The sequence below is a fragment of the Schistocerca cancellata genome, chromosome 2 (genome assembly GCF_023864275.1).
Source record: "Schistocerca cancellata isolate TAMUIC-IGC-003103 chromosome 2, iqSchCanc2.1, whole genome shotgun sequence".
Classification (NCBI taxonomy): domain Eukaryota; kingdom Metazoa; phylum Arthropoda; class Insecta; order Orthoptera; family Acrididae; genus Schistocerca; species Schistocerca cancellata.
In genome coordinates, this window is record NC_064627.1 from 1,028,854,959 (window position 1) to 1,028,870,356 (window position 15,398).

The window sequence follows — 15,398 nt, forward strand, 5'->3', positions numbered from 1 at the left end:
AAACTAATTATAAATACCAAGGCCCTCTGCCGGTATCATGTACAGTTGAAATGTAGAACGCCCAAGTAAGGCAAACACTTAATCTCAGCGGTTTATAGGCAAGCAAACAACGGCAGTAGCCGAACAAATATAGAGAAAGAAGTACCTAAGCCCAACAGGTAGAAACGGCAAACAAACAAATTACAATATCATTACTTCAAAGGCAAAAGGCTAATAACAAGTGAATCAGCTGGCCAGTTGCCTTACAAAAACAGATAACTTTTCCACAAATGAACGAGGAATCTACATTACCAAAACTGATTATGAAATCTACAAGACCAATTAAAGCGTGCATAGGTGCCCATTTCCTGGTTCGCTCTTGAATTCAGTATATGTACAAGGTATTAAATAATGGCTAATCTGTCCTGTAGTACACACAACCGTCCTAATAAAACACAAAACACCAGTAAATAAAACAAGGCTGCCAAGAACTATGTAGGTAATATGCTAAACAAGTAGCTTACAGAAATATTTTAACAGTAAGTACAGGCTTGCGTACAAATTTGGAAATTTGTAGTAAGTTCCTATGGGACCAAACAGCTGAGGTCATGGGTCCCTTGGCTTTCATACCGTTTAATCTAACTTAAACTAACTTACGCTAAGGACAACACACCCACCCATGCCCGAGGGAGGACTCGAACCTCCGACTGGGGCAGCCGCGCGAACCGTGGCAAGGCGTCCTTGACCGCGCAGCTACCGCGCGGTAGCTTGCGTTAACAATCAACCAAGCCACACTACCCAGTAACGTGGTAAGTAAGAATCAAAATACAAATTACAATGCATGTTCGTCACAGATCGCGATTACGTGTCCAGGAAAACGGTTAAACACAGCCAGGTAGAAAAGTACAAACGAACGCCTTCACTCACAACAGAATATCCTAGGAACGACAAAAAATACTGGGTAGATCCGAAAGGAACCCAGATGCAGTGGGTCACACGTCAGTTAAGAACAAAATTACTGCCCGTTACAGAGAAGGGTTCACCATTAAGTCCACAATATAGGTAGGCAACGGTTCCCCCAGCAGGCTCGCTTTCTCCAGTGGTACACTAGCTGATGAGAATTGAACTACAAGTATCGTGATGCCGCCAATAACAGTACACATGCTCGGCCGCCACCCACCAGCAATGTTCGGCCCAACAGAGTGCTTACACGACCCAGGTAAAACCGCACCTCCAACTCTCCACACTGCTGCCAGCTTCGCTCTTGCTTGCTTTGCACCTCCCTATATTCCCGCCCACCGCTGCTAACGCACCCTCTTGCGGGCTGGAGTCCTCTAGTTTCCCTGTAATATGGCAGAGACATGCACAGGGCAGATACATTCGGTAAGTGAGCGCCACGGACGTCGTACTCGCACGCACAAGGTAAACGTAGTACTCAGTCCCTATGGAGCGTGACAGACCACTGTGCGATCATTATCATTATTAGCAATGACAAAACCTTAAGTATAGAACTGATATTAAACACTAAACAATTCATCCACGTAATAGAAAAATAGAAACGAACAGAAGTTAAAAACAAAATTACGTCCAATAACAAGGGAACAGGAGACAATGCTTACACCAAACTCCATCATCATTTGATGGCTATGACATAAGTGAATAATTACAACAACAAAAAATTGAAAAATCAAGTAAAATATATGAGGAACAGCAATTACAAGCTCACAGAACGATCATAAGTTATGAAAAACGTAGTAATAGAAGGTGCTTGTCTTTGAAAATAAAAATGCTGGTTATCGTATGCTGTTAATAAACTTACAAGCGATCTGTGTTAAACAAGCTATAAGAGGCAGCCAAATGAAAACCGAACACTTGCCACTACGGGACCATAGAATGGTTCCCCTCAAAAGCAATCACCTGACGCGTTAAGGGGTTCCGGAAAGGCTCAAAATCATGAAAAGTTCAATTTTTACTTTTTTGCGTTTTCTGAATCTGCAGACTATTACCTTTTAATAGATATATAATTTATTCAATTCCGAAGACTACAACTATTTTTAAATTTTTTTTTGAAATGTGTTCTACATGGGCGTGACCCACTGTGGCGCTGTTAAACTGCTGTCAAATGGTGTTATTATTAACGTTTGTGTTCATCAGGTATATTTTAGTGATGTGAGATAAAGTATGTGTTGTGGCTAACCTATTTTCAGAGACTTAGCAGCACCTAAACTGTTGAAAAAGTGTATTCACGGAAAAACTCAAAACCCCAATGAAAGTGTAAATAGTGTTATATGGTCGAGAATCCCCAAGACTGTATTTGTTGGAATAGAAACACTTCACTTTGGTGTGTATGATGCTGTTGCGACTTTCAATGATGGCAACATTGTAAGGTGCAAGGTATTTAGAAATATGGGAATGAAGATAGGTTCTAACATGGTACGGGCGATGCTTGCTTTAGACAAGGAACGCCTTCGGGCTGCAGACAGGGCTGTAAAGAGTTTAGAAATACAAGCAAGAGTAAACAGGAGGAGGAACAAGAGGAATCTGGAGGATGAGTTTGCAGAGGTTGAAGATAATCCATCCTATGGACCTGGAATGCACTAAAAAGTTAATCCAATCTTTGTCGCTCGATTCCCAAAACTTTTATTTTCTCGTACTAATTACATGTTTTCTAAGGATCTTCCAGACATATTTGTTTCAAACTTTCAGTAAATGTTACACAGTACCTTCTGCATAATTTAACACAGCCTTTTTCCAAAAAACTGTATATTTTTGAATATATAAATAAAAAATTGCAAAAAATGTTGTGATTTTCATTACAATTGAAAAAAAAACATCTTTAATAACTGAACTAAAATTTTGTAAAATCCCTGTGTTAAGTTGTAGCCCATATTCCAATAAATAATCTGTAAAAAGTTCAACTTCCTACCTCAAATACTTTGTGAGGAAAGATGTAATTTATAAGCGTTATTTTAACATTGCAAGTATAGGGCGTTCCGGAGCCCCTTAAGGTATTTATCCCACTGGGAGATGAGATGATTGGTTCCTTTTTCATAGAATGCGGTCGTCTGCCGACGGATACACAACCGCACCTACTCTTGCAGTTCCTCCTCCGACTGAAACCGACATCCACTCGTGTCTTTCTTCAGAACGCCAAAGTTGTGAAAATTAGACGGTGAAAGATCCGAGCTGCATGGGTCATTTTGCAGTGTTTCCCAAACAAATCGCTGCAGAGCAGTCTTCGTCCGATTGGCTGCGTGAGGGCGGGTTTACCGTGCAATAGGGTGATTCCCTCTGACAGTATTCCTGGGTGTTTTGCCTTACGGCACGTCGCAGTTTCTTCAGTGTGTTCATAGCACGGCGCACTCATTGTGGTTTCACGCTCCAGGAACTCGAAGAACAGAGGGGCCCCCGCAGTCGAAGAACTTGTGTGCACAGCTTCGGATTTCTTTGATGGGGGAGATGTGGATGTTTCCAGTGTTGCCTTTGCCATTTTCCCTCGGACTCGAAATTGTGGCAGTACGTAAGGTGATGATGCACGATAAAGCCTGCCCCCACGCAGTCAATCATACGAAGGCTACGCTTCAGCGATTTGGTTGGTGATTCACCGCAACATCCTCCGTACAGCAAGGATCTTTCGCCGTGTGATTTTCACGTCTTTGGCGAGCTGAAGAAAACCATGTGTGGACGTTGGTTTCAGACGGACGAGAAAGAGTAGGTGTCTCGTCTGTCTGTACAATAAATGTCTTAACGCTTTTGAATGGAACCAATCCATGGTCCCGCTGTGGCCGGTGTTTGTTTTTCATTTGATTGTTCCTCATACAATACCTACGACGGAAGAGAATATACATGGTGTTTCCGTCAGAGCGTGCAAAAATTTAACAAGACATAGAGAATGTTCCACTGAACAATTTGAGGTAGGGAACCTGGTATCGGAGAAGCCATCTTAAGGAGATAATAGCAATAAAATCATGTTACTGTGTACATTTTTTTACATAAATTAATTGCAAATACCATCATTGATGCAATGAACGTACCATTTGTCTGTATCTCACAAAATGTGCTAAAACTGGCGACCATCAGCCTCAATGCAAGCATATGATATCGGCGAACAAGATTCTGACGCACCCTGACAAAATGTCCCTGGTGTGTTTCGAGTCATATCATAGGTAGCTATAATTCTGGCAACTAATTCCATGCTGGCCGTTGTGGCCGAGCGGTTCTAGGCGCTTCTGTCCGGAACCGCGCGACTGCTACGGCCGCAGGTTGGAATCCTGCCTCGGGCATGGATGTGTGTGATGTCCTTAGGTTAGTTACGTTTAAGTATTTCTAAGTTCTAGGCGACTGATGACCTCAGATGTTAAGTCCCATAGTACTTGGAGCCATTTGAACTAATTCCATCTTCGTATCCACTGGGGTCTCTTAAACAAGTGACTTTAAATATATTCATAGGAAATAATCACGGAGATTCATGACCGGCGCGTATTGGCAGCGCGGCTAGAGGCGCGATGTCACAGATTGCGCGGCCGCTCCCGCTGGAGGTTCGAGACCTCCCTCGGGCATGGGTGTGTGTGTTGTTCTTAGCATAAGTTAGTGTGAGTAGCGTGTAAGTCTAGGGACCGATGACCTTAGCAGTTTGGTCCCTTAGGAATTCCCACACACACCCGGAGTTTCAGGTCAGATGACCTCGGAGTCCAATCCAGCGGCCGGCCGGAGTGGCCGAGGGGTTCTAGGCGCTACAGCCTGGAGCCGCGCGACCGCTACGGTCGCAGGTTCGAATCCTGCCTCGGGCATGGATGTGTGTGATGTCCTTCAGTTAGTTAGGTTTAGGTAGTTCTAAGTTCTAGGGGACTGATGACCTCAGCAGTTAAGTCCCATAGTGCTCAGAGCCATTTGAACCATTTGAATCCAATCCAGCGACCAGGAAATACTGTACCAGTAAACATTGCAATGTACGTCTCTGAATAGCACCGAATAATGAATGGGTCTGTCGTTGATTTATAGCACGTTCTGTCATGGGACAATGTAAATACTATACAACAGAGGCACCTTACAGACAACTAAAGTAAACAAAACCTTCGTCATGACTTCCTGGGAATCATACTATTCAAATGGTTCAAATGGATCTAAGCAAAAAAATGGTTCAAATGGCTCTGAGCACTGTGGGACTTAACATCTCTGATCATCAGTCCCCTAGAACTTAAAACTACTTAAACCTAACTAACCTAAGGACATCACACAACACCCAGTCATCACGATGGATCTAAGCACTATGGGACTTAATATCTGAGGTCATCAGTCCCCTAGACTTAGAACTACTTAAACCTAACTAACCTAAGGACATCACACACATCCATGCCCGAGGCAGGATTCGAATCTGCGACCGTAGTAGCAGCGCGGTTCCGGACTGAAGCGCCTAGAGCCGCTCGGCCACAGCAGCCAGCAATCATGCTATTACTCCTTGTTTCCTTGTAGGAAATAAAGAATGTACATGTAAATAAACAGCACAGTACGTGTAAACCTGTACGCATGTTAGTTGTAAATAAGCTGGAAAACAGTAATACTAGACAAAGCGGTAGATGAGTTTACTTCCAAATCTCCTTAAGCTGGTTTCTCCGACCCCAGGTTTCCTATCTCAGATTGCTCAGTGGAGCATTCTCTATGTCCTGTTACATTTTTCCACGCCCTTGTGGAAATGCACTGTATGCTAGTGGTTACACAAAGGTGTATTGTCACTAGGTTGATGGTGTCATCACTGTTACTAGCTGACTTTTCTTTTAGTGCTCGTCCGATGCGTCATTTTGTACGAACCACACGTGTCGACAGAGGAGGAGTCTGGGACGGAGCGCCCCGGCGCCGGCCGCTGGACGGTGCCTCGCCGCTTCACGCAGCCCGGCGACGACGAGGCGTGGCCCATGTCCAAGTCGACGCGCCACCTGCTGGCGGGCGCGCCGCGCTACCACCTGCTGTCGCCTCTGGACAGGGCCGACGCGGGGGCGCGTCTCGTCACCGACGGCTCCGGCTACGGCAGGGGACTCCCGCAGCGCGCGCCGGAGGACGACGCCGGCGGCCGCAGGGCCAACGGTGAGTGCGGGTCTGTGGGCTGACGGCGGGGCTCCGGCGTCCTCGTTTCTAACGTGGGCGTAACAGGCCAGTCCGAGAGCGCTTCGAGGCATCTTCGTCTCCAATGTACAGGGTTATTACAAATGATTGAAGCGATTTCACAGCTCTACAATAACTTTATTATTTGAGATATACCGAGCGAGGTGGCGCAGTGGTTAGACACTGGACTCACCTTCGGGAGGACGACGGTTCAATCCCGCGTCCGGCCATCCTGATTTAGGTTTTCCGTGATTTCCCTAAATCGCTCCAGGCAAATGCCGGGATGGTTCCTTTCAAAGGGCACGGCCGACTTCCTTCCCCGTCCTTCCCTAATCCGATGAGACCGATGACCTCGCTGTCTGGTCTCCTTCCCCAAACCAACCAACCATTTGAGATATTTTCACAATGCTTTGCACACACATACAAAAACTCAAAAAGTTTTTTTAGGCATTCACAAATGTTCGATATGTGCCTCTTTAGTGATTCGGCAGACATCAAGCCGATAATCAAGTTCCTCCCACACTGGGCGCAGCATGTCCCCATCAATGAGTTCGAAAGCATCGTTGATGCGAGCTCGCAGTTCTGACACGTTTCTTGGTAGAGGAGGTTTAAACACTCAATCTTTCACATAACCCCACAGAAAGAAATCGCATGGTGTTAAGTCGGGATATCGTGGAGGCCATGACATGAATTGCTGATCATGATCTCCACCACGACCGATCCATCGGTTTTCCAATCTCCTGTTTAAGAAATGCCGAACATCATGATGGAAGTGCGGTGGAGCACCATCCTGTTGAAAGATGAAGTCGGCGCTGTCGGTCTCCAGTTCTGGCATGCGCCAATTTTCCGCGGGCTACGCGTGAAACTTGCCCGCACGCGTTCAACCGTTTCTTCGCTCACTGCAGGCCGACCCGTTGATTTCACCTTACAGAGACATCCAGAAGCTTTAAACTGCGCATACCATCGCCGAATGGAGTTAGCAGTTGGTGGATCTTTGTTGAACTTCGTCCTGAAGTGTCGTTGCACTGTTATGACTGACTGATGTGAGTGCATTTCAAGCACGACTTACGCTTTCTCGGTTCCTGTCGCCATTTTGTCTCACTGCGCTCTCGAGCGCTCTGACGGCAGAAACCTGAAGTGCGGCTTCAGCCGAACAAAACTTTATGAGTTTTTCTACGTATCTGTAGTGTGTCGTGACCATATGTCAATGAATCGATCTACAGTGAATTTATGAAATCGCTTCAATCATTTGTAATAGCCCTGTATAAAGAGTCTTCTCATGCTATTGCGTCACTTTACAGTATTCTGCACCATAAATCTTGGTCTTGTAAATTTATGCCTTTGCGTGAGGCGTACTTTTGTATCTGGTGAGTTTTGTCCACACTTGTGCTACATGCGTTTACCGTCGCCCAAGTATCAGAAGTACCATCAGAGTGTGAGCGGATAATGGATAATAGATCTTGAAAGTCCCTTCGAGTTTGCTGCCGGATCCTAAAATCAACTTGACTCGATATTTCGGCGATCCAACTGTTCGCCATCTTCAGGAAAATGCTGCTTCTGCTGATGAGTCCCGCTGAGAACTGACTCCAGGCTGCAAATCGACGTCCTATATACGCCACCGTTCAGTACACGGCGCATGCGCCACCCGTCACGGTTGCTGCCCTCCAAGACAGGGAGGTGGTGCCGCCCTTAGTGGAACACCGCTGGCAACGATATATCGCACTCAGGGCCGCACCGAAGAACGTTCAATTTTGATGCGAGATAATACAGGATTCCACGTCTTGCTAAGAGGAAACCCATTGTCTCTGTTGATTAAATTATCCACCAACCTAATTTCAGTCGCCTCTTTATAGACACTGTTCCAGAAACCGGAAATGTAGCCAACTACCACAGTTTCATCAAATTTCATACTGTGTCCCTCATTTAAGCAGTGTTCTGCTACTGCCGATTTTTCCGGCTGTTGTAGCCTCGTATCACGGCGATGTTCCACACACCTGTCATGCACTGTGCGAATGGAACGGCCAATGTAAGCTTTCCCACATTGATATGGAATTTTGTACACCCCAGGTTTCCTAAGCCCAAAATCATCTTTCACAGAGCCCTAATCTTAGAAGGTGGACGGAACACAGTCTTAATGTTAAAAGTCCTTAAAATTCGTCCAATCTTAAACGATAATCCTCCAAAATAAGGAAGAAAGGCCACCGATCTATGTTTCTCTTCATACTCCTCCGGAGATGGTCCAAACTCCATAGCCCGATCGCCGAAATATCGAGTCATGTTGATTTTAGGATCCAGCAGCAAACCCGAAGAGACTTTCAAGACTTATTACGCCGGGAAAGCCTACGTAATCACAATGGATAATAGGTGTTTAAAAATCGTACTCTGCAACTCTCGATCACTGAGTCTGGTAGTACCACTGGTTTAGAAACCACTTTCCTGGTACTCAATCTTGTGGACATTGAGGCACAGCCTATTCACAGCCAGTGTGTCCGTTCAGGTTTGTTTTTATGTTGGAGTTCATGGCATGTTTTTTGGGCTAGGATTGCACTATCTGCGCACGTAAGTGTCCAAGGATGTGGTGTCTGTACGTTAACTGTTGCTGCATCACAGCGGTGATAGGTTAGAGCCGTGATGAAGACCGACAATAATACGAAGGATGTGGGGGTTTCAAAACGGTTCAAATGGCTCTAAGCACTATCGGGTTTAACATCTGAGGTCACTTAAGTTCCCTAGACTTAGAGCTACTTAAGCGTAACTAACCTAAGGACATCAAACACATCCACACCCGAGGCAGGATTCGAACCTGAGACCGAAGCAGCAGCGCGGTTCCGGACTGAAGCGCCTAGAACCGTTCGGCGACAGCGGCCGGCATGGGGTGGGGGTGGGGGTTCAATAAGTAGTGCAACACACTTTTCTTCTGAAAGCATGTTGATTTTATTCACGATTCCAATATACCATATTATTCACCACTCGTTCGGCTACAAAACCATATTTTTTACCATAATCTCCGTTCAAAGCGACAGCCTTACGCCAACTCAGTAGGAGGCGTATATCACCGCATGGTATCACTCTGCTGGTCGATATCTGAGCCATCGCCTTGCTGCATCAATAACCTCCGCATCATCTACGTACTGCTTCTCGAGGAGTGCATCCTTTATTGGGCCACACAGATGGAAGTGGGAAGGTGTAAGATCCGACCTCTATTGAGGATGAGGAAGAAAAGTTTTACACTTCAATTTCTTTTTTAAAGTTAATTTGTGTTAATATTTGCTGTAAAAGTAACTTATTAGTGGATTTTCATCCATCTCAGTCTTTCATTATGTGTTATTGATTCGAGTGGTCTGTTATTCTTGAGTGTGCTTACGTCGTTCATCCAAACCTCAAGCCTCAGCAGTGTGTTTATACTTCGCGGCGTGCGGTTGCAGCTGTGGCGGTTCTATAGCTAAGTACTGACAAAGCTCTTTGTGCGCTGTATTTGAGTATTAAATTTAGTAGTTTTCAATCGTTCATCCAAATATTAGCAGTGTGTTTACATTTCGCGAGTGCAGTTGCAGCTGTAGCGGTTCTTAAGTTCTCACGAAGTTGTTTGTGCACTCTTGTACAGTTATTAAACTCAACGGTGCCTCGTGCTGTTTCTGACAAAATAACTATTTAATAAACTTTTGGAAACTTTCGCCCACGATCTTTTTTGAGTAGTTTGTACGTTGCAGTCGTTTAGGAAATTTCGTGCGGTAGTTTTCAGTTGACGTTTCTAATTGTTTCTAGTGAAATACTTCAGTAAAATTTTCAATCACTGTTCTAATTTCATTGAGTGTTCCAGTGGCCGCTTGAATTTTTGGTTTTAGCTATGAAATTGTGTGAAGTTTTGGTGGTATTGGTATTAGCTGTGGTTTAGTAGTATTAATAAAAGTTGTTGCTTTCATAGTATAGAAAAATTTCGAGACCACTAATGGTAGTTCTTTAAATAGTTCTACTGTTGTAACTGACCTTAGGTGACGTAGACGTTTAGTTTTTTCAGCAACTGTTACAAAATGGTTCAAATGGCTCTGAGCACTATGGGACTTAACTTCTAAGGTCATCAGTCCCCTAGAACTTAGAACTACTTAAACCTAACTAACCTAAAGACATCACACACATCCATGCCCGAGGCAGGATTCGAACCTGCGACCGTAGCGGTCGCGCGGTTCCAGACTGTAGCGCCTAGAACCGCTCGGCCATCCCGGCCGGCGTTACTGTTACAATTTTACCATGAGTGAGAATTGTGGGCTTTTTCGTAGGTATGTGAGTAGTGGGTTACTGTGTGGGATTTGTTCAAAGTATCTTCATTGGGGGAATGCAGTGGGGAAGCCAGTGGGCATTCTAGCGAGATCCTCTCCTGAATGCAGAATTTGCAGCAGAAATAAGTTGATAGAGGAGGAGGAGCATACGACCTGTGCCCCTCAGGTGCAATTACAAGACGCAAAGGAGAAAGTAGATACGATGAGGAAGGTGAAGGGCGTTGGGGAATTGGAACTGGCCATTGGTAAGAAGGCAGCTAGGAGGAGGAGTTACTCAGACAGTTGTACTTTGCGTACAAGCACTAGATTTGGCCAGCAGTAGAGAGGAGAGGAGCCTCTTGTAGCTGTAGACGTAGAAAACATGCAGCAGTCCCCAGCAGTTAGGAAGCTAGATCGTTCGCGTGGCAGAGGTGTGGGTCGGCAGTTGCAGGATGTGTTGGGGTTTGAGTACCAGATCACTAGCATTGTGAAGCCTAGTGCAGGGTTGGCTCAGGTCACTGACAGCATAGGACAGTTATGTAGGAATTTTGCAAAAGAGGATCAGGTAGTGATAGTAGGTGGAGCAGGAAATAGTCTTGGTGGTGACGAGGAATATGATGTAGGTGGTGACCTGATAGAGATAGCTACTCAAACTGATGGCACTAATGTGCACTTCGTGCAGCTGTTTCAGCGTCATAATCGTCCTCATCTTAATGCTGCTGTTAGGCGTGTTAACATGGGGCGGGAGAAGGCACCGATGGCGGAGGGCATGGCTCGCGTTGCAGAGGCGCCAGTTGAGTTCATCAATAGATCGGGTTTTACTAGGCATGGCCTGCGCCTCAGTACGTATGGGAAGAGGAGGCCGGAAAAGCTTATAGGTGACAATGTAGTGAGTGGTGGTGGGATCGCTCGTGGAAAAATTCCTGTAGTAGTTGGCGCTTTTTTAGACAGAAGTCAGCTAATAGGCATACCAGCTAAAGAAAGTCCCTCTAACAAAGCAGAGGAGGTCAGGTATCCAGGTAGAGAAGGAATTAACATATTTCATCATAATATAAAAGATACCAGAGATACAGTTAATGAACTGCTTATAGATGTTGACTCTGACATTATTGGTATATCGGAGCACCATTTAAATAATTTGACAATTCAAAGGCTTCCTTTATCAGGATACAGATTAGCTAGATGTTTTTCAAGGAGTTCCTTGCAGGATGGAGGAGTGGCCATGTACGTAAGAAACAGTATTCCATTTGAATCCACAGACTTATCGCGGCACGACACTGAACAGTTATCTGAACGTTATGCAGGGGTAGTTTAATTTACTGCAACTAAACTTCCATTTGTTGTAGTTTATAGGCCACCTAACTCTGACTTCAGACCATTTCTGCTCAAGCTAGAGAGAGTTCTTGGTTCACTTTATAGGAAGTACCAAAGATTAGTTATATGTGGGGACTTCAATATTTTCTTTATGTCTGACTGTGCAAGAAGAAGGATATTGAAAGATCTCCTAAATTCTGATGATCTGATGCAGATGGTGTTTTTTCCAACCAGGGTGCAGGAGAACAGTAGCACCACCATAGGCAATATTTTTATTCGTTCTTCATTACAAGATGGGTATCCTGTATAACAAAGTGGGAATTATATCAAAATGTTACAAGTAGTTACAATCAGGCTACAGTAACCCATAACAAACAGTATTGTAAGGTGCTTAAAAATGTTATCAGGAAAGCAAAGAGTATGAAACACGCAAATAGAATAGCTAACTCACAGGATAAAATTAAAAACATTTCATCAGTTATGAAAGAAGTGTCTGGTCAGCAGCACAAGGTCAACGATATAAAGTCAGTTCGCAGTAAAAATATTTCTGTTACTGATAAATCAGATATATGAACAGTACTTAACAATCATTTTCTGAGCATTGCTGGTGAATTAAATAAAAACTTCGTTTCTACAGGGAATCATGTACCTATCTTGGAAAATGCCTACCAGAGATTGATGTCTGAAATATTCCTCTGTGATACTGCAAGAGGGAGACTGAATCAATAATTAAATCACTGAAGACTAAGGACTCTAATGGATATGATGGAGTTCCTAGCAGAATACTAAAATAATATGCTCCACACGTTAGCCCTGTACTTAGCCATATTTATTTTTTTCTTTAAGAAGGTAAGTTTCCTGAACGATTAAAGTACTCAGTAGTAAAGCCGTTTCATAAAAAAGGAGAAAGGGATAGTGTAGACAATTTTCGACTTACTTCTGTGCCATCAGTGTTTACTAAAGTTATTGAAAAGACTGTTTACGTAAGGATAATTGATCATTTTACACACATCAAAAAAATTTTTGCATCACCCCGGTTCCCAGAACTCCTGAAGATAGACGTTGACTGTGGATATTGTATCACAGACACAGTCTCTCTGACTGTTCAGAGATGTAAAAAACCATGCATGAGCAGCGCCTATTAGGGGGTCCGACAACCGTTCAGTTCTAGTCATTCCACCAGGAAGGAGGTACACGGCTCGTGTTGTGTGTAGTTCAACCATGCCTAGACGGTCATTACCGCGGTTCGATCGCGTCCTCATTGTTACTTTGTTACAGGAATGGGTCTCAGCAAGGTTAAGTGTCCAGGCGTCTCGGAGTGAACCAAAGCGATGTTGTTCGGACATGGAGGAGATACAGAGAGACAGGAACTGTCGATGACACACCTCGCTCAGGCCACCCAAGGGCTACTACTGCAGTGGATGTTCGTTACCTACGGATTATGGCTCGGAGGAACCCTGACAGCAACACCACCATGTTGAATAATGCTTTTCGTGCAGCCACAGGACGTCTTGTAACGACTCAAACTGTGCGCAATAGGCTGCAGGATGCGCAAATTCACTCCCGACGTCCATGGCGAGGTCCATCTTTGCAACCACTACACCATGCAGTGCGGTAAAGATACGCCCAACAACATGCCGATTGGTCCTCTCAGGACTGGCATCACGTTCTCTTCACCGATGAGTGTTGCATATGCCTTCAACCAGACAATCGCCGGAGATGTGTTTGGGGGCCGGTAGGGCTGAGCGCCTTAGACACACTGTTTAGCAAGTGCAGCACGGTTTAGGTTCCCTCATGTTTTGGTGTGGCATTATGTGGGGCCGAGGTACGCTGCAGGTGGTCAAGGAAGGCGCCGTAACGGCTGTACGATACGTGAATGCTATCATCCGACCGATAGTGCAACCATATCGGCAGCATACTGACGAGGCATTCGTCTTCATGGACGACAATTCGCGCCCCCATCGTGCACATCTTGTGAATGACTCCCTTCAGCACTACGACATCGCTCGACCAGAGCTGCCAGCATATTCTCCAGACATGAATCGTATCGAACATGCCTGGGATGGATTGAAAATGGCTGTCTATAGACGACGTGACCCATCAGCCACTCTCAGGGATCTACGCCGAATTGCCATTGAGGAGTGGGACAATCTGGACCAACAATGCCTTGATGAACTTGTGGACAGTATGCTAAGACGAATATAGGCATTCGTGAATGCAAGAGGACATGCTACTGGGTATTAGAGGTACCGGTCTGTACAGTAACCTGGACCACCACATCTGAAGGTCTCGCTGTATGGTGGTACAACATGCAATGTGTGGTTTTCATGAGCAATAAAAAGGGAGGAAATGGTGTTTACGTACAGGTTCCGGAACTCTCAGAACCGAGGTGATGCAAAACTTTTTTTGATGTGTGTATTTCACATAATTCGCTATCAGATGTACACTTCTGCTTTAGAAGTGATTTAACATCTGAAAATGCTATATTCTCTTTTCTCTGTGAGGTACTGGATGGATTAAACAAAAGGTTTCTAAAGCTAGCCATCTTTTTTATTTAACTAAGGCATTTGATTGTGTTGATCACAAAATATTGCTCCAAGGGTTGAACCACTACGGAACACGGGGAGTAGCTCACAATTGGTTCACCTCATACTTTAACAACAGACAACAAAAGGCCATTATTCATAGTGGGGTCTGAGTGGGGCACGGTCAAATGGGGGTGTCCCAGGGATCAGTGCTGGAACTATTCCTGCCCTTTTTTATATAAATGGTATGCCCTCTAGTATTACAGGTAAGTCTAAAATTTTTCTGTTTGCTGACGACACTAGCTTGGTAGTAAAGGATGTTGTGTGCAACGTTGGCTCTGTTTCAAATTGTGCAGTTCATGACATAAGTTCATGACTTGTAGAAAATAAACTAACCCTAAATCTCAGGAAGACTCAGTGCATTTTATCCATAGTGTATTCTGTTGAACTCCGTGACTGTTCCTTTAGAGGGTGTAGGAAAATTTTTCTTTATGAGCAATCTTTATCTTTAGACCTCCTCCGTCTAAGGTCTTTGTCCATAGCCAACATTTTTTTTGTGTAAACACAGTGTATTTCAAGAGTGCACATCATAATAGTGAAATGTGCAGCTAAACTTTATAAAACTGAAATATGGACGTGAAAATCATAACAGAGCGCAGCTAAGTGGGAAAACTGTCACCACAGCGTAATTACAATAATGCTGCTTCATCTTTATGTAAGTACAGATATATTTTCAATAAATGTTGCCTTCCCACTTACAACTGTTCCACTTATATCGGTTTAGTCACCAGCAAACAATTTTTTTTGTATTTATACAGTGATCTCCAGCAACATAAACATGTGCATGAATGTATAAACACCTGAGGTGGGCACAAGCCCGAAATCGGTGGTGTGACGAATAAATAATCTTTTATTGTGACTGGTAGAGGAAATTTTTCTACATCCCACAGTAAGACTTAGTTTTTACAGTTTCTAACACACGTTTCAACAGAATCCGAAGTTTTAATTTCACAGAATGGGCGTATGATTAGTGAAACTGAACAGTTCAAATTTCTAGGTGTTCAGATAGATAGTAAACTGTCGTGGAAATACCACGTTCAGGATCTTGTTCAAAGACTTTTCTCTATTCGAACGGTATCTGAAGTAAGTGATCGACACAAAAATTAGTCTACTTTGCTTGTTTTCATTCTCTTATGTCGTATGGTATTATATTTTGAGGTAACTC

General features: G+C 44.2%; 1 protein-coding gene across 1 annotated transcript in view; it reads left to right on the forward strand.

The window, feature by feature from the left end:
* Positions 1 to 15,398, forward strand: part of LOC126160698 (agrin-like) — a 454,728-nt gene that overhangs the window by 278,416 nt on the left and 160,914 nt on the right. The window contains exon 13 of the mRNA XM_049916923.1: positions 5,803 to 6,060. Within this exon, the coding sequence (XP_049772880.1) occupies positions 5,803 to 6,060 (258 nt within the window). The remainder of the gene's footprint in view (positions 1 to 5,802; positions 6,061 to 15,398) is intronic.